Genomic DNA, 18911 nt, shown 5'->3' with positions numbered 1-18911 from the left:
ATTCCCAACCGTCGAAGAAGAAGCTTGACACCGCTTTTTTCGGTGAAACATGGCTGCGTCCATTATGAGCTAGAAGAGTTTTAGTGCTTTAGCTTAAGACGCCTCCTGCGTTTATAAGTTCTTGACACCCGGGATATTCAGTTGTTGTTGGAAGAACAAATTAAAGACAGGGTTAAACGGTAAGTAGCTTTTGCACATGTGTTTGCATAAAGGGAGTTAAAGCAGCTCCCGCCGTTAGCACAAGGCTAACAGGAGCGTCTTATTAAAGGCTAATAAACAGCGTTTAGCACTCTGGTATAATAACACAGATAGCATCCTTATTATTCGTGTGTTTACAGGATCTTTGGAGCATGTTATCACCAGCGTGAGGGTCACAACATGGACTTCTCTTCACAGGAGGGGGACTCTGAGGCCCCCGCTGTCATCGATATGACCACCAGCGAGAAGGTACGTTTTTGTGATCGCTGATAAACATTTTAGGGGAAGATTTATGGATTTTATGGTTTAAAAACTGGATGAAATCACAACAGTTGTGATTATAATAATGACGACAATTTTCAACGGCAATAGACCATTTTTTTGCCAGAATGAAAAGCTTTTTACAAAAAGGGCTTTAAAAGTCTTACATTTACCTTGCTGAAACGTGCAGCAACAAGAACACATACAGTAGGTTTGTCCTAAATTAGAAAATCTCTCAGCTGTGCCTTTATTAAATCAACTGTAATGTAATGGGGGTCTGCTTTCTCCTTCCAGGTTGTGGAGCTCCTGAATCAGGCTGCTCTGATACCCACAGATGAGAAGCTGAATGTGCTCAAACAGGTTTGTAGCTTGGACTTTTTAACTCTGTGATACAAAAGACCGAGCACGGCCCTTACTACAGGCTGTGGAGAAAGGTCGAGAATCTAAAGATGTTCAGATTTTCACTGGGAGTGACCAGAAAGGACAGGGTTAGAAATGAGTTTGTCAGAGAGAGGGACAGCTCAGGTTAATCACTTTGGAGACAAATTTAGAGAAGCAAGGCTGAGATGGTTTGGACATTTGCAGAGGAACAATAGTGGATATATAGGACAAAAGATGTTGAAGATGGAGCTGCCAGGCAGGAGATAAAGAGGAGGACCTCAGAGGAGATTTATGGATACTATACCATACCAGCTTTATTTATAAAGCACTTTAACATAAAACCAGGGTTCACAAAGTGCTGTACATATACAAATAGCATAAGCAAAATAAAATAAGATAAAATAAAATAAATAAATAAAATAAAACAAATTGAGTCAACCCCTTAGAGAGTGCCAAAGGCTTCAGCAAATAAATGTGTTTTAAGAAGAGTTTTAAACTCAGAAAGAGAAGAGGCCTGCCTAACATGCAAGGGCAGATCATTCTACAACTTTGGAGCAGCTACAGCAAAAGCACGATCACCTCTAAATTTATACTTAGTTTTTGGCACCTTAAGGAGCTGCTGATTGGTGGACCTAAGGGAACGGGCAGGGGTATATGGTTGTAGTAGCTCCGATTTAAAAACAAAGAAATAACTTTAAAAACGATCCTAAAATGTACAGGTAAATGTAAAAGGTACAGGTAAATGTACAGGTAGGATGTTGTAAAGAGATGTGACAGAGCAGGATGCAGGGATAGGATGAGCTGGATGATCCCTAAAAGGTGCAGCTGAAAGCAGTTTGAGTTATTGTAGATGATGACTTGGACTTGCAGGCTTAAACAAACTTTTTACTGTCAGCATATCTTTTTGGATCTACCATCAAAAAGCTTTTTTTTTTTTTTAACCTACACCAGGCTGCTGGCAGAAAGTCACATGTGTGATATTTTTGCTAAACATATATAATTATAAACTCTATACATGTCTATACATGTCTATACCATACATGTTTTCCAGCAATGGATGTTTATATTAAACATGTACAAAATTTCCACTAATGAGGTTGTGTATGTGCAGGTAATCCCTGTGAGCCAGAAGGCTTCAGACGGCTCTAAACCAGGAGTGTCAAACTTGTTTTAGAGCCCAGTTTGTTTTTAAGAGTGCCAGACCAGTAAAACTATTGTCCTGTAACCTACATGAAAAAAATGTTCCTGTTTATTTCACTGTAAACAAGTTTAACTATACACTACTAAGGTGCCAGAGCATGGTGTTGAAGTCTCACCCATATCTGCAGCTGAGATATTCTATTTATGAGGGGCAGCCAATCAGAAGAAAACTGACTTAAAGGGGGAGGGGCTAAAACAACAACAGAGAGGACGAACTTAGGGGCTGCACAATGGATTGAGTATAAGACAAAAATTGATTATTTTTAACTGTGAATTGTGCAAAGGTAGTCTAGCCGAGTCCAATATGGAGTTGGAAATGATCAGAAGATCTCAGTGCCACCGTGTAGACTGGTGTCTAATCCACTTACACAGGAATGCACAAGAACATTGATTCAGTACATGTATTTAACCTTCAGGTCCAGGAACTCATCATCAACAAGGATCCATCTCTTCTCGACAATTTTTTGGATGTAAGTAAGCAAGTATTTGTCTCTCATAACCAGCTGTAGTTTCATTTAAATTTGCCTCATTTTTATTTATTTTTTCCTGTAGGAGATGATCGCTTTCCAGACAGACAAGTCCATCGAAGTGAAAAAGTTTGTGATCGGCTTCATCGAGGAGGCATGGTGAGTTTTCAGACCTGCTGTTGTTTTGTTTGTTTGTTTTTTTTAAAGTCAGGGTCAGCATTTGAGATTTTTTACTGTTTTATTATCCTGCTTTCAGTAAAAGAGACAACGAGCTCCTCCTCAGACTCATTGCCAACCTGAACATGTTGCTGAAGGATGAAAGTGTGAATGTGGTGAAGAAAGCCATCCTCACCCTCACCCAGCTGTATAAAGTCACACTTCAGGTACAAAGAGTCAGATTTACCCGCTTCATTTCTACCATTTCTTTCTTTATGAGATCAGTTTCTGTTCTTCACTTCATCTTCACTTCCTTTATCTTTTCTTGTTTCAGTGGTTGGTGCGCTCCAAAGCCGTGTCAGAAATGCAGGAGGCGTGCTGGGATCTTGTCACACAGATGAAAGGGGATGTTCTGGCCTTGCTGGACTCTGAGAACGACGGCGTTCGTACTCACGCCATCAAGTTTACCGAATCTTTAATCATCACTCTTTCACCGCGGACAGCTGACTCTGACGTCCCCAAGCGACAGGAAGGCGACATCAGCCTGGACAAAGTTCCCACAGATCACTCGTACATTCACTACGGTACAGATACTGGACTAATGTCATGTGTTGAGGTGGTGACGTTCACCTTTTAAGGCTGATGTCTTCGCTTTTTCCCAAACAGATGAGCTGTGTGAGGAGGGAAAGACGGCGCTGGAGAAGCTGCTTAAGTTCATGGTCCACCCGGCCATATCCAGCATTAACCTCACCACAGCGCTGGGCTCACTGGCCACCATCGCTCGCCAGAGACCAATGTTCATGTCAGAGGTGGTGCAGGCGTATGAGACATTACACGGTGAGCTCTTCTCAGACTTCACACTCACTCTTTAGAGTGTTATATCGACCTGATATCAGTTCAAAGCATGTTTTTCCCAGGTTTGATAACATCAGAGGATATATTGCTTTACTATGACCTCTCACAGTCTGGCTGCAGCTGCTAAATAACTCAATTACAAGATGTTTCCTCTACACTTTCATTTTTCAGCAAACTTGCCCCCCACTCTGGCAAAGTCTCAGGTAAGCAGCGTGCGAAAGAACCTGAAGCTCCACCTGGTGGCGGTTCTCAAGCATCCCTGCAGCCTGGAGTTTCACGGTCAGATCAGCACCCTGCTGTTGGATCTGGGAATGCCCCAAAGCGAAATCACCCGCTCCACGCCTGTGCCACGAGAGCAGCGAAAGAGGCCTCGCCAAGAGCAATACACCGAGGGAAAGAAGGTCAAGATGGGTGAGTGGTTTCAGGCTAACCTGGATCCACGGATTGTGATTAAACTTGGTCGGATAGTTAATCGACAAAGTGCACTTCAGTTTAAGTTGTCAGTTGTTGTGGTCGAAGTCTAATCGTTTGGTGCTAAAGAGCAGCTTCTGTTCATGAATCATGTTTGAGACATGAAATGGTATATTTGTATAGCGCTTTACTAGTCCCTAAGGACCCCAAAGCGCTTTACACATTCAGTCATCCACCCATTCACACACACACTTTCACAAACTGGTGATGGCAAGATACATTGTAGCCACAGCTGCCCTGGGGCGCACTGACAGAGGCGAGGCTGCCGGACACTGGCGCCACCGGGTGAAGTGTCTTGCCCAAGGACACAACGACCGAGACTGTCGGAGCCGGGGCTCGAACCGGCAACCTTCCGATTACAAGACGAACTGCCAACTTATGAGCCACAATCGCCCCGGCAATGAAGAAAAAACTGAGTGCGCTCTGATCATTTAACAGCATGTTATAACAACCCATTAGCACCTTAAGAGGCTGATTGAGTGTGACTGCATTTAGGAAATAGAAATTTATCACTATCGCTTTCTAAATTAGAAACCCATTGTCTAATCTCTTAAATCAAAAATCTGAACCAGGTGAAATAATGTGGAAATTAAAAGTGTTTGTAATCTCAAAAATAGCTGCAGATTAATGATGAACAGCCTGTGTCTGTAGCAGAGGTGTTAACCATGCAGCCTGGGGTAAAGAAAATGCAGTGAAATCACAAAAACCTTCATATTTTCACTAGAATTCACTATTCCTGTTGTGGTGGTGTCAGTATGGCTACACATGAGCAGAAATGTGTGAAAAGCACAAAGTTTTTTATAGCTGTATTAAAGCACTTTTATTTAGTTTTAGAATTTTTGTAGCTTTTTCAGATCTGCTGTAAACTGTAGAGCATGTTTAACCCTGGAGAACCCATGGGGTCAAATTTGACCCCATGGGTTCTCCAGGGTTAATGAGAGAAATGTCATTTAACATTAACATTTTCAGACTCCAGTCTAAAGGAAATGCTGGTAATTGTGCAAAAAATAATTTGGATTCCTCTGACCTCTGACCTTTGTCTGCCTGCATTCAGAGCCGGCACTTATTGAAGATGACGAGGACAAAGAGGAGCCCGCCCCCCTCTCGGTTCCGAAGCCGGCCGCTGTTCCCGTCGCTCAGTCCGCCATCGACCTCACGGCCGAGTTCCTGCACCCGCTGCTCACCCCTGAGAACGTGGCCAACCTTGTGAGGAACATTTTTATTCTGCTCCCTTTCCTTTTAACCCAAACTGCCTCACAGCTCACCTCACACCCCCTGTGTCACTCTTCAGGTGCTCATCAGCATGGTCTACCTGCCTGATATCATGCCAGCCTCCTTCCAAGCCACATACACACCTGTGGAGTCAGCAGGCACTGACGCTCAAATTAAACATCTGGCCAGGCTGATGGCCACACAGATGACTGCCGCAGGGATCGGTCCAGGTCAGAAGAAGAAGCTTATGTGACCCATCTCTTAAACTTGAAACCCTTGACAGATGAACTGAGATGCCACTGTTATCTGTGTCTGTCTCGCAGGACTTGAGCAGTGCAAAGCCAGAGGGGAGGGCGCTGTTAAAGAGGAAAATGATGACGATGCTGCCTCTAAAGACCTCCTCATCAAACGCAAAGTTCCTGCCGTGATGGTCGGGCAGGCCATTTCTGTGGTCGGAGGTTACGCAGAAAAGGCTTCACCGGAAGTTCCAGCCGCGGTGGTAAAGAGGCTTCCGGAGCCCATCCTTCCATCTGCACAGACCAAGTGAGTTCAGGAATGATGCAAGGTCACCGTCTACAGTTTAAAGATGTTTCTTTACATCACATCTGGACCTGTCCCGGCAGGTTCACGTCTAAACATATTCACTTCATTTTTTTATGAAATGAAGTGGAATAATTTTTTTCTCCAAAGCTTCTGAATCATTGTTGATCAGCGAGTTTTACGTTGTTTCAGGATGACCGGAGCAAGCGGCAGGAAAAAAGTATTTCGACTTTCCGACATCGTCCAGCAGCTATCGGACAGCCAGATCGAGAACTTGACCTCGAAGGCGGTGAAGCGCATCCTGCATTCTGAGAAGGCGATTGCTCAAAGTGGAATGTCTCATGTGAGTAACCCCAGCCAGTCGTTATAATCACTAAGAAGCAAACAACAAAAACGAAGCAATGATATGACCTGGTTTGAAATATGTGCGGCAGGTCCGGGTGAAGCTCCTCTCCCGGCTTGTGACACAGTTCGACGGGATGATGAAAGCTGACGTGCTGGACTTCATCCTGGACGACATCAGGACGAGGAGCGACCTGGCCTTCTCGCTGCTCTATCAGGAGTACAACACCTACCTCAGCCAGCTGCCGTCGGGGCTGCTGGACAGCTACGACCACTGTCTGTACACGCTGCTGTCCGGCCTGCAGGAGAAGCCTGAGCAGAGAGACGGGTGAGAGTACAACACTCTTTACTGCTCCTCAGTGCAGCACAGAGCTCCTCCCACTGTTGGCTAGCAGTGTTGGTCAAGTTACTTGAAAAAAGCAATCAGTAACTAATTACTGATTACTTCCCCAAAAAAGTAATCCCGTTACTTTACTGATTACTTATTTTCAAAAGTAATTAATTACTTAGTTACTTAGTTACTTTTTAAAAACACGATTTACAACCTGAATAGGTGATAAAGCGATAGATCTTTCAGCCCAATTCTACTTTTTCTACAATCTATCATACAAAATGTAATCAAATGGAAAAGTCCCTTTTTAAAACTTGTTTTATTAGTTTTAATCTTTTAACTTTATGCATCAAGCAAAAATTTAATTATATGCAACATTCTCTGACTGGAAGAAATTTGTTTTAAACCTATTTAAACCTATTTTCTGCACATTCCAGCACATAAAATATATATATTTTTTGTGTTTACACTCAGTCTTTCAAATAGATGCAAGTAAAACACAGCAGAAAATAAATAAAGTCAAAGACTAGCGGTCCTTTTGCTCTATTTTCACCTGTAAAGCAGGAGTAGGGTAGGCGGAGGTTTACCCTGGTGCAGGTGTGCCGCAGCGGTCAGTGGAAGAATCCGCGAGTTTCTCTGTGAATTTCCCATTACGTCGTAGCGCACTCGGTGCTTGCTTGGAAGTTAAGGGGGGTTTTTTTCGCTGTAAAAAGAAGTTTTCTTCCCACGCACAGCGGACACTAATGTTTTTGTCACTTTTTATGGAATCAAACTTAAAGTAAGGTCGGTACTTCCACGCTTTAAACACTGCACGCTCATACTCTCTCCCGCAGTCGATCCATTGTTGATCTGCACACAGCTGTTGTCACGAACGTCGCACTTGCTTACGTCACTGTCATGAGACATTCTCGCAAAAAAATCACGGTTTTAGTAACGCAGTAACGCAGCGTTCCTACGGGAAAGTAACGGTAATCTAATTACCGTTTTTGCAATAGTAATCCCTTACTTTACTCGTTACTTGAAAAAAGTAATCGGATTACAAGTAACGCGTTACTGCCCATCTCTGTTGGCTAGCATTACCCAGCATGCCATTCAGTAGTGTAGTTTTATGAATGTGCAGTCAGTCGTGTTGAAAATATTCTCTTTCACAGGTTATCACGTTCATCCAGGTTTATCCTGTTGAATAGATAGTTGTGACATATTAAATGTTTTATATTAATGTTTATGATTCACAGGAGTCCTGCACCAACACTCCACAGCGCTACTACTGGCCAATAATATATTACATCTGCTTGCCAATAAAGTGGCATTCATATCCCTCGTCCCCCGTCCTTCATTCATGATAATGTCCCACTTTTTGATTTGGCCTGCGAAGGTCATAATAGAGAACTGCTGAACCCCGAACATGTTTAACAATCAGAGCAGAAGTTGTTTTGGTGATGTTCGAATTTCATAAGTAAACAAGTAAAATATAAAAACGTATTTTAACCTTAAATCTCCTCCTATTTTGTTCACTGTCACACAGGGAATATGTCAAGGGTTTTTATTGTGAAAGGCAGGGACAGGAAGAAGCGCTTTTGATATTTGCACAGAACAAATCTGGTTTCTGGCACAGATATAGAAATAAAATTTAGCTGAATTGATCTTCTGTTGCTAAACCTGCTTTCAGTTGAGTTACCAGCTGATTTTTGACCGTTTCAGACTTTTCACCAAACTGGTGCTGGAGGCGCCGATCATCACAGAGTCGGCACTGGAAGTCATACGGCGTTACTGTGAGGACGAGGTAAATGGCGGCACCAGTATAATGCTCCTCTTGACTAACATGGGTGGATATGATGGCATATAGTGATGTGATTGGACAATATTTATCAGCTTGGTTTCATCAGTTTTATCTTGCTGAAATGTTAAAAAAACAAAACACGCATTGTGATGAAGCGCTGATGCGCCGCTTCTTCCATTAAAACCTCAGAAAGCAGCACCAAGCAAGGTGGTGGACCATGTATATACATCTATAGATTGTTGGGTTTGTTGGATTGTAGTTAACGTCCTGTTAACTGTGACCTGTGTTTCAGTCTCGGGTGTATTTGGGCATGACGACGCTGAAAGAGCTCATCGTCAAACGTCCTTCGAGGCAGTTTCAGTATCTGCACGTGCTCCTGGATCTCAGCTCCCATGAAAAGGAGAAGGTGGTGTACGCGTCTTCACCCTGAAATTCCCTCGGGTAGTGTTTTTAAAAGAAAATGTCATTTATTTTTGCTTCTTTTTTTTTTTTTCTCTCAGGTGCGAACCACTGCCTTGGCTTTTCTGAAGCGCATGTACGAGAAGGACCAGCTCAGGGACTACATCGAAAAGTTTGCCCTGAACTACCTGCAGCTCCTGGTTCACCCCAACCCTCCGTCTTTGCTCTTCGGGGCCGACAAAGACACAGGTTTGCCTTCAGCATGCACTCAGCAGCCCAGCTTAAAGTTAGGGGTGTGGCCACTTTAACATTTGCCGTTCCAGCTAGTGACCACACATTAAATCTGAACTAGAACTTTTTGTGCTGTTGATGCTTTTTGGAGCATTTTTAGCTGTTCGCTGTTTCTGCTTCAGTTTAAGTGGGGGGAAAAAAAACAAGCTTGCTAGCATTGGCTAATTAGCAAATAGCCCGTTAGCACTTTACCATTTTGTACAAATATGGCCACGTCTGGCTACAAAAAACCAACATTATAGCAGCCTAAATGCTGACATTAAGCTATCCAAGTGTGGAGTACAAAACCATCAGGAGATGTCACAGTGGCTAAGTCCATTTTTTTTATATACAGAGTGTGTAAGAGTAGCATTTTAGGTGTTTACTAAGTGAGTCGTTCAGACTTTTCTGACCTCCACTCTGTGTTTTTTGCTGAGGCAGAGGTGGCTGCTCCCTGGACTGAAGAGACTGTGAGGCAGTGTCTGTTCCTCTACCTTTCCCTGCTTCCTCTGAACCACCGGCTGGTCCACGAACTTGCCAGCGTCTACACCGAGGCCATCGCTGACATCAAACGCAGCGTGCTTCGAGCCATCGAGCAGCCTGTAAGTCACTCCTCACTTTCATTTCAAGCCCTTTTTGGATTTTTAATCTGCCATTAATTTATATCAAGACTCAAAGTTTGTATAATTAGCGGCGTGGCTGCTGTAAGTAAGAAGTAATGCTCCTCTTTCTGAATATTATTATCAAGTCCTCTTTTTTTCTTTGTTTCTGTAGATCCGTGGGATGGGCATGAACTCTCCTGAGCTGCTGCTTTTGGTGGAAAACTGTCCTAAAGGAGCGGAGACTCTGGTCACTCGATGCCTGCACATTCTCACAGATAAAGGTAAAAACAGGAACCGCAGAATCCAGTTGAATATGCCCCCGTTCTTCTGCTGATGGGTAACATAATTTTTCTCCCTCCACTCAGTGCCTCCATCTCCAGAGCTGGTGGAGAGGGTGCGAGACCTTTACCACAAGCGGGTGCCAGATGTTCGATTCCTGATCCCCGTTATCAACGGGCTGGAAAAGGTAATGATTGTTCTTCATCATCAGGTGAATGACGACAGGTGCTAATTTGGCTTTGTAGCTGTTCATGAACACACTCAGGGCCACCTTTGGTGTTTTGTTTTGGTTACAGTTTATTTTACTTTTTATTTAATTATAATTTTGGACCTTTTTTGTGGTTTATATATATATATATATATATTTTGGAAAACTGTAAATAATGACCAAATGGCAAAAATAATAATTAGTTGTTGTAGTGTTCATTTTAAAAGGTTTTATTTAAGCTTTTTAAGACAGCCAGGATTTTGTCTGTTCGTACACACGGTCAGAAAAACTTCTAAATTTGAACATATACAGGTACGAAAACATTGAAAAATCACTGATTTGTGCGTACACACTGTCAGTAAGTAAAGCCAATGAGATGACCACAATAGTTATTGTTGCTGAAGAACAGGATTTAGATACACCACGGGTAAATATCAGAGCTCACCTGTGAGATGACGTCATGGAGGAATTCCCTCTAACTTTGAGCAACAGCAAAGTGAAGGATATCATCATCATCATCAGAGCTCATAATTTTTCTGGTTATAGAGCCTCCTTCCACCTTGTTACATTTCTATTTCTATTTACTTAATTACCAAAAAAAAAAAGAAATGAGTAAAAGATTAATTTATAGCTAATATTGTTATTTTGAGTTCTTTTGGCCTCCATAATCGGATTGTGGAACGTGTACTATGAGAACACCTTCAGTGAACCGTTTCCTGTTAAGTTTGGGGTTTTTTCAATCTGGTTTTTCTTGTTTTTCTCGTGCAGAACGAAGTCATCCAGGCTCTGCCCAAACTTATCAAACTGAACCCGATTGTAGTGAAGGAGGTCTTTAACAGGCTGCTGGGGACTCAGCACAGTAAGAGCCCTTCATCACTTTTCTGTCTTGTCTACCTCCTGTGGTGGACTGAGATTTGACTTTTTTGTGTTTTGCAGGTGAAGGGAGTTCCTCCGTGTCCCCGCTCACTCCAGGCGACCTCCTCATCGCCTTGCACAACATAGACTCAATCAAATGTGACATGAAGTCCATCATAAAAGGTCAGTGAGTCCTCAAACATGACGTGTCGGTCGTGGACAAACAAACCGTTGTCAGCGTTTAATCTTCAGCATCTGCCCGACAGCTACCAACCTCTGCTTCGGCGAGAAGAATGTGTACACATCTGAAGTTTTGGCGGTGGTGATGCAGCAGCTGATGGAGCAGAACCCCCTCCCCATGCTGCTCATGCGCACTGTCATCCAGTCTCTCACCATGTACCCCCGACTGGGAGGCTTTGTGATGAACATCCTCTCCCGCCTCATCGTCAAGCAGGTCAGCAACACTTTGATCTTGCAGGAAACCAGAGAAGATCATCTGCTGAAGCTAATCTTCTTCCTATTATTTCGCCCTGCAGGTGTGGAAGTATCCAAAGGTGTGGGAGGGATTCGTGAAGTGCTGCCAGAGGACAAAGCCGCAGTCGTTCAGCGTGCTTTTACAGCTGCCGCCCGCTCAGCTCACGAGCGTGTTCGAGCGCTGCCCGGAGATGAGGGCACCTCTTCTGCAGCACGTCCACTCCTTCACGCCTCACCAGGTGACAGCTGCTTCCACACTTACACACCTCTGAACATTTTAATTCACCCTGAACTTCCTTATCAACCCACTTTCTTTTTTTCTCTCTGTGTACATAGCAAGCGCACATCCCTGGGTCCATCATGGCGGTCCTGGAAGCAAATAAAAAACCAGAGCCGGAGCCTGCAGAGCCGGTCGTAGAGACAGATGTAACAGATCAAGAGCTACAGGTGATTTTTGAATGTCTTGAATTAGGGCAGTTTATAAACATATTGGCCATCTCCAATCTGTAAAAATTACATTTCCGTCCAGCACTGCTGCTTTATTTCTGGTCAGCTAGCTTTTACCTCTTGGCTCCATTATCTCAATAATGCAATTAACGTGACATCTTCCTACAGATGGAAGCAGCTCCAGCTCCTTCAGTTGTAGAAGAGGCACCAAAAGAGCCAGAAACGACAGTCCAGCTGGAGCCCGTCACTCAGAAAGATGAAGAAGAGCCGATGGAGCAAGAAGAGTCTGAACCAGCAATACAGGAAGAGACGCTTAATATCTCACAGGTAAAAAGGAAACTACGACGAGTTAAAGGCTTTAAAAGCGGCTTCAGCACCAGAGTTAATTTAGATTGCAGATAATACAAAAGGTCGGATGTTTGAGGTTTTAAAGTAAATATAAACTGCTGGGAAGGCATAACTGAATTCAAGTTTGGTTAAAACTGAATGTAAGAAAGCAAAATTTTATTTAAGAGCACAAAGGAAACCTTGTTGCTTGCTTCCAAAAAACAAGCAACAATGAAAAACATATACAATAAAAGGAGTGCTAATAAAAAAATAAAGATCAACAAAAGTCCTGAAAAATAAAATAAAACATACATATAAAACATAAAATTCATTAAAAAAAGCAAAAATCTGGAAAAAAAATACCTAGAACAGGAAGTAGACCACTGAAAAGGCTAAACAGGAATACCAGCTGTAACTTTCTTACAACTCCAGCTCTGGAAAGTCATAAAATTTAGCTCAAATAACCAGGAGTTCTAAAAGTTTGAACGTAGAAAGTTAATATCATCCTGTATATATTCTGAAAGTGTGTCAGCAGGACTTAAATAATCAAGTTACAGTAAAGTATACAGTTGAGTATCATCGGGATAGTTTCAGTAACACACTTCTTTTAAGTTAAACTGTAGTGGTCCTACAGTTGAACCCTGTGAAATACCACATTTCCATGAGCTAAAATTTGCAAAGAAAAAGCTAAAATCACAGCATTAGCTAAGATAAAAACCAATCCAGTGCTAATCCAGAAAAAGACACTCTGGCACTGTCACAATTTATTCTCATGTCTTTAATAACTGTGACAGCGACGTTTCTTTGCTGTGGCTGGACTCTTAGGGCCCTGCATGCCATTCGTAGGTAATTGTTTAATGCTTTTGATTTTCTCCAGGTGGAGTCGGAGGCTGAGACCCCGGTACCTGAACCAGAACCAGTAGAGGAGCCAATGGAGGAATCTCAGCCCGAACCTTCAGAGCAGCCAGAGCCTGAAAAAGACACTGAAGCTGATGTCGCCACAAAGGAGGCCGGAAACACCAGCGAGGATGTAGAATAAGGATGCACTCAGTTTTCAGGATTTCTGTTTTGTATTTTGTATTTGTAGGAAGAATATCAGCTCATTTTGTGTATGAAAGCATTCCACGTCATAATAAGTTGGTAAATAAATCAGCACACTGGTTTAACGTAAGTTTTGACTCCGTTCAATTACTGATCAATGTCATAAATCTGTAGTGCACCTCCCACAGTCCAAAGACATCCATTTGAGGGTTAATTGGCTGTAGGTGTATGTACATCCTCTCTCTATACGTTTCCACTCCAGCTCAGACACATTAAAGGTACTTTCGGTAACCACTTTCTGCAAAATGTAGCTAAAAATTCAACCACCAGGGGGCATTGTTTACCAGTTTGTTTGTTTTAAAAAAACAAACAAACCTTATGAGGTCTTTCCTGCTTTTTAAATACATGTGTGATTAAATATTGTGGGACCTTTGAGGGAGAATTGAGGAAAATCTAACATCCACATCTTGATCTCTAAAGAGCTGCATTGGGTGTTTTGATTTAAATAACTGCTGTAGGTAGTGGTTTTGTGGCGTAATAAAATCTCTATAGATCTCTCAGTGTGGGCAGCTGTGGGAAGAAGCTTCCAGACGAAAGCAGAGCTGATGTTCCGATATGCTTTGAAGGGAAAGGATTGAACCACTTTGCAGTAAATCTAATTGACCACTAGATGGAGACAAATACACAAGTTGCTTATCTGGGTTTGGATAAAAAATTTCTCACTGGATCTCTGATACAAACGCATAATGAACTCAGTAGATGTTGAAGTTTATCTCAGCTTAAAAAATAAAACAAGCTTTGCAACAACATTTTACAGACTTGTGATTAACAGGTATTTATATAACGAGCATGTCCTGATTAATCCTCATTTCTGACTCCAGTCATGATCATAATTTAACTGGACTGAATGTTTGATTTAACTCATCAGGAACATGTTTTCGGAGGCCAAAAACCAAAGGGAGACGTGGCTGTCTTCTCATAGACTTCTACAGGATCAGAAGTCTTACAGCATCCGACGAGTCGCTGCCCCCTGCAGGCCATTAGAGAAAATGTAGCTGGTTTCTCTTTCATGTCTGAGTTTTAAGGTGTAATAAACAGTTGGCTTCATTCTCCTCTGTCCTTTTTGATGTCATCCATGCTGTGAAGATCCTCACACTCCCTGCTTAGAACTCCTCTGTACACCTCAAATCGATGGTTCAGATCTTTCTGAGTGTGGATTTTGAACTTTGACCCTAACGCCCCGTCAGCTGAAGTGACTCCGTAGAAAACCCTACCGATCCGAGAGTGAACGAGGGCCATGGCACACATCACACAAGGTTCCCTAGTTACGTAAAGGTCGTACCCAGTGCAAATGTACGGCTGAGTGCCGTTCTCTGTCTGGGCCTCCGTTTGAACTGAGCTCACTGAAATAGACCTGCAGGCGGGGTAACTGTCAAAACCATAAAACCCACTGCCCTGACTCCGAGCTACAAGGTCGATGACGACCATGACAGCGTGATGAAGAGGGTGCTTGCGTCTGCAGTCGTGGCCGACTGCAATGATCCTCTCCGTCTTTGGGTCGACCACCACAGCCCCGATGGCCTCCATCCCCGCCACGCCTCCTTCTCTGGCTGCAGTCACAGCGGACGCCATGTAGGCGTGTATCCTTTCCTTCTGATGGCGGCTGAAGAGCTCTCCTCTCAGGGCGACTGTCACCTGCTTGTCCTCGTGAAAGGACGTGGGCCAGTGTTGGCTCGCTAACTCAAACTGGGGTCGGGTCAAAGGGGCACGAGCGGGAACCTTAACCACAAAAGGCTCGCCCAACCCGTTGCAATTTATTCCACCTGAGGGCAGCAGAGAGTCAATGCTAACCACCTGCATTTTTGGCACATCACTGACGAGGCACACGAGGACTTCCAGGGGGTGGGGTCTCTCCCTGCATGGCCGCACCCTCTTGACGTGCTGAAGGCCACTCAGCGGACAGAGGCTGTTCAATTCCCTGACAAGCCGAGACGTCTCCTTCTTGTCGAGGATGGGCGCAGCGTACACCTCCACCAGCTCGACATCCTGTGACTGCTCATCTGACAGGACTGGAAGGGCGACCCAGGAGTCGACATCACACGGCGAGCCTTTCCAGCGCTTCATCGGCGGCTCTGATTTCCCGGTATCGTCCTGTCAGCACATGACAAAACCTTCAGTTACTCATCAAACCTGGCTTCCAGCAGGGACGGCTCTCCCAGAAATCATGTTTGCAGGGTTTCCCTCCAACCTTCAATGTTTTAACCTTCTCGGTGTGGTGGGAGTGAAGATAGAGATATTGACATTTTTTCCCATAAATCAAGCCATGTTTATTAAAAAAACAACTGCAAATCTTTATTTAATAATTAAAATGAAGATTATTATTATTGATTCAAACCATCCTCCCAAGTTGAGCTTATGACAAATATAAATAACAGGGAAGTTGCACTTTAAAGTAAATATGTAAACACTGCCCCCTGGTGGACAACCTACATATGATATCATCTCCATTATGTAGTTTATAACTAGGAAACACACCTGTATGCACGTGACAAATTAAAAGGTACCGTGAGGGTTTTTGTATTTCTTTTATCTCTCGTTGATATCAACAATAAAACATGAAAACTCAAACTGACATTCATTCACGTTTCTTCATTTAATCAAAACTGTGTTTTTATGGATTCAAACCACCTCGAGTATCTCTGGGTCCACGTTACTCTGATCTCCAAAATGTTTCACTCTTTCTGTTTAACTCCCTTTACGTGGTGGCGTAATAGCCAAAACTTGAAGTCATGCTTTTATGATCAAGTGTTTCACACTGTTGTGGAGGAACTTTGACCCACCCTTTCTTTACAGTGTTGGCTTCAGTTCTCTGGTGTTTGCAGACATTTATGCACAGACCTCTGACACTGCTCAGATGCAGCTTTGCTAACCTAAGCCGTGCTGCCATGTTCTTTTTAGAGAGAAAAGGCTTTCTCCAGGTAACCCTTCCAAACAAAGCATATTTCTTCAGTCTTGAACTTTAACCTTTAGCTGCCTGAAGCCGGTTGGGTCCGACATGGAGCTCTCGAATTTTTTTTTTCTAAGTATTTCTCAGTCTGACCTTGGAGTGAATGTGTTGGGGTATCTACTCCTGGGAAGATTGTTGGATTGTGTTAACACACCTGAATGCTCCAGACAATAGTTATTCCGAATTCGCGTGGAAGCGATGAGGACATACTGAGTTTTCACAGCACCGTTTCTTCACTTTGGTTCAGTTTAAATCATTTTAAGACCTGCTGATACGTAAAACCACAGGAATGGCCGTGCATGTTTAATCACTCTGTCCACTACTTCTAATGGAAGTTTTGCATGACCTGTGTGACTTTAAAGTTCAGCTCTTTGAGTATCCGGCCTCTTCTGGACTTTTAAACTGTGTCTCACGCACCTGCTGGCAGCACATGGCGGTGTATCACTTTACTAAGACAGACTAACAGACTGGTGGAGGTGTTTGTAAGCAAACCCACGGCGCACACACTGCGTATGGTCGTATTTATTTTCATCTGTCACATAAACAAACATCTGATGAACTCCAAATAAATTATTCCAGGTGTGAAAGTGTATCAGATTACTTGATTAAAACATAAAACTTAAAGACTCAGTGGTGATCAGTTCTGGTCGTTTTACACACAGATGCTTAAGTCCTTTTGATATTCACTCGGTGAATCCATCTGAACTAAAACTCCATCACTGTGCTGTAGTGTCAGCTCTATCGCTCTTCATCGCTTTCCCAGCACCAGCTTCGTCTTGATGACCTTGGGCACGTGCCGTATGGTCAGAGACACCCTGGTGCCTCGGTTCAGCTCCTCACCCGGTTGCGCCCCGGCGGCAGACAGGTTCACCACCTTCTCGGTCAGCGTGTCCTGTTCGCGCCCCTGGATACCGTGAAGGAGGCGCTGGTACATTTCATCCTGCAGGATGAGAAGGCTTCGTGGCCTTACCAGAAGCGAGAACAGGAAGCGGCTCTCCGCTGTCTGTGGTGCGGCGCCCTCAGTGCTGCTGAGCGGCGTATAGAAGTCCAGCAGGGTGTGAGAGCCCAGGCTGATGGTGGTGACGGTGGGGTGGTACAGCGGCCCATCCTCGTGGGGCATGATCCCCTCTCCTGGTTTATACTCATTCACCAGCACATGATTGGCCGTTTTCCCACTGAACGCGCCCAGAGACGAAATCTTCTCACAGTACGTCTGGAGCCAATCGGGAAGCCGCTCTCCCAGCATGCCTTTGGGGTGCGGTAACCCTCCCCAGTTCTGGAGCCTCCGGCCAGACAACTGAGTCCACTTAGTCTTTGGAGACCTGTAGACCTGCTGGAGGAGGTACGACTCCTCGTCCTCAGATATGAAATCTGGAACACAATACGCTGTGGGCGGAGCTTCGCTTACGACAAACTGCTTCAACTCCTCCAAAATACATGCTGGGCGCTCCATGCCTCCTTAAGAAAGTTAACATGAAACTCATTAAAACCCAGAAAAAATAAATAAAAATAATAAAGCAGTCTTTCTGTGGTTCACTAATATTTATATTAAATTTAACTTTTTAAAAAACAAAACAAAACAAAAAAACTAAGTTTATTAAAATGAATTAAATACATTTATTTTATTTTAAAAAGGTACATTTTCAGTTATTTTTATACTAAATTAATGAGAAGTAATGAATACTCTCTACTGCGTTTCCATGTTTTTTCTCTAAAATTACAATTGAGATTTATTTCCCCTTCCCCTTAGACTTAAACTTACTTTAAAATTCAGATTTTTATTCATAAAATGAAGAATGAAATTAAAGTTGTAAACTTGTGAATTTTAATCTCTGAATTTCTGTCCATAAAGTTAGAAAAGCCTTTTTTTAATCCGATGAATTTCCTCTCTGTGTCCACAGCCCATCATACACGGAGCTTCACTCAGACTGAATGATCATTAAAACCTCTCACTCACTCAACAGCAGGCTCTGCCTTTTGTTTGTTCTGCAGTTAAAAACAGAAAAATTCGAGAAAAACGAGAAAAAGAAACACGATGCTGCCTTTAAAGTCGCGGGTCACGCGAGCTCCAGTGTCGTAAAAACTTTTTTCTCGACATCCAAACTCGATTACTTTTGGTCAGCAAAAACCAACAACACCAAGCTTTAAAGTTAGTTTGCGTGTGCGTGTGTGTGTGTAATTGCTCGTTAAGTGCTAAAACGACGCTGTGTGAGTTTATGACTCCGTGAAAGAAAGATAGATAGTTTTATTTAAGTCAAATAAATTCTTATGAATATTGTGCCTTTATAAAAGAATTCCTACCTTTCACATTAATATCGGTTAAATTTTTATTTCTTTAATTATTTACCGCGAGACAGAAATCCGACATTCTGTGTGACCCCAAAGGCAACGCAAAGGCAAGTTTACTGTACGGAAACAGGCGATTTTAAAAAGAATTTCGGGTTTAGAGGCTACTCGATACCTGCAGGAACTCTAAAAATGGCACACTGCGACGGAGAGCATGCAGAAGAACCTGATTTACCTGGTTAGACATAAATAATCTGATGAAAATTCCGTTTCTTCAGGTAAAATCCCAACAGCCCGACGCCATCCGCAATAACGCGTTTGTGCACCGAAATAAAATGTCCGGAAAAGAAAGAAGCGTCGACTTTTTGGACCTGTGCCTTATTTTTTCGAAATACGTTTTCTATTATTGAGTTTATAGAAATGTTTTAAGTAGTATTGATGCCAAATTTGTTTATTCGCCTTTTTGTTGTCAGTTTTGTGTTTTTAATCAGAGTTTGGGGTAGTCGGAATTATTTACATGTA

The 18911-nt window shown here is 43.1% G+C and overlaps 3 protein-coding genes across 3 annotated transcripts; 1 reads left to right on the top strand and 2 right to left on the bottom strand.

The window, feature by feature from the left end:
* Nucleotides 1-15: 15 nt before the first annotated feature.
* Nucleotides 16-13226, top strand: sympk (symplekin). Its single transcript, XM_084907778.1, has 27 exons — nt 16-179; nt 339-447; nt 754-819; nt 2457-2510; nt 2593-2666; nt 2764-2890; nt 2998-3247; nt 3330-3500; nt 3690-3929; nt 5044-5195; nt 5281-5431; nt 5525-5744; nt 5934-6084; nt 6176-6411; nt 8116-8197; nt 8487-8600; nt 8695-8842; nt 9305-9465; nt 9638-9746; nt 9831-9931; nt 10721-10811; nt 10889-10990; nt 11074-11261; nt 11344-11520; nt 11618-11728; nt 11897-12055; nt 12933-13226. The coding sequence occupies exons 2-27, from the start codon at nt 379-381 to the stop codon at nt 13092-13094; spliced, it is 3666 nt and encodes a 1221-aa protein (XP_084763904.1). The 5' UTR covers nt 16-179; nt 339-378; the 3' UTR covers nt 13095-13226.
* adat3 (adenosine deaminase tRNA specific 3) lies at nt 12216-18716 on the bottom strand. The gene is made up of 2 exons (XM_084907786.1): nt 18625-18716; nt 12216-15247 (listed from the first exon to the last, which is right to left on the bottom strand). Exons 1-2 carry the CDS (start codon nt 18634-18636, stop codon nt 14201-14203), a joined length of 1059 nt encoding a protein of 352 aa, XP_084763912.1. The 5' UTR covers nt 18637-18716; the 3' UTR covers nt 12216-14200.
* Nucleotides 16608-18717, bottom strand: alkbh6 (alkB homolog 6, nucleotide demethylase). The gene is made up of 2 exons (XM_084907787.1): nt 18625-18717; nt 16608-17561 (listed from the first exon to the last, which is right to left on the bottom strand). Exon 2 carries the CDS (start codon nt 17554-17556, stop codon nt 16852-16854), a length of 705 nt encoding a protein of 234 aa, XP_084763913.1. The 5' UTR covers nt 17557-17561; nt 18625-18717; the 3' UTR covers nt 16608-16851.
* Nucleotides 18718-18911: the final 194 nt, after the last annotated feature.

This window comes from Perissodus microlepis, chromosome 16 (genome assembly GCF_051167445.1).
Source record: "Perissodus microlepis isolate ML-2025 ecotype Zambia chromosome 16, ASM5116744v1, whole genome shotgun sequence".
NCBI classification, from domain to species: Eukaryota; Metazoa; Chordata; class Actinopteri; order Cichliformes; family Cichlidae; genus Perissodus; species Perissodus microlepis.
The sequence above is the reverse complement of the archived record's forward strand: the minus strand, read 5'-3'. Positions and strand labels throughout refer to the sequence as shown.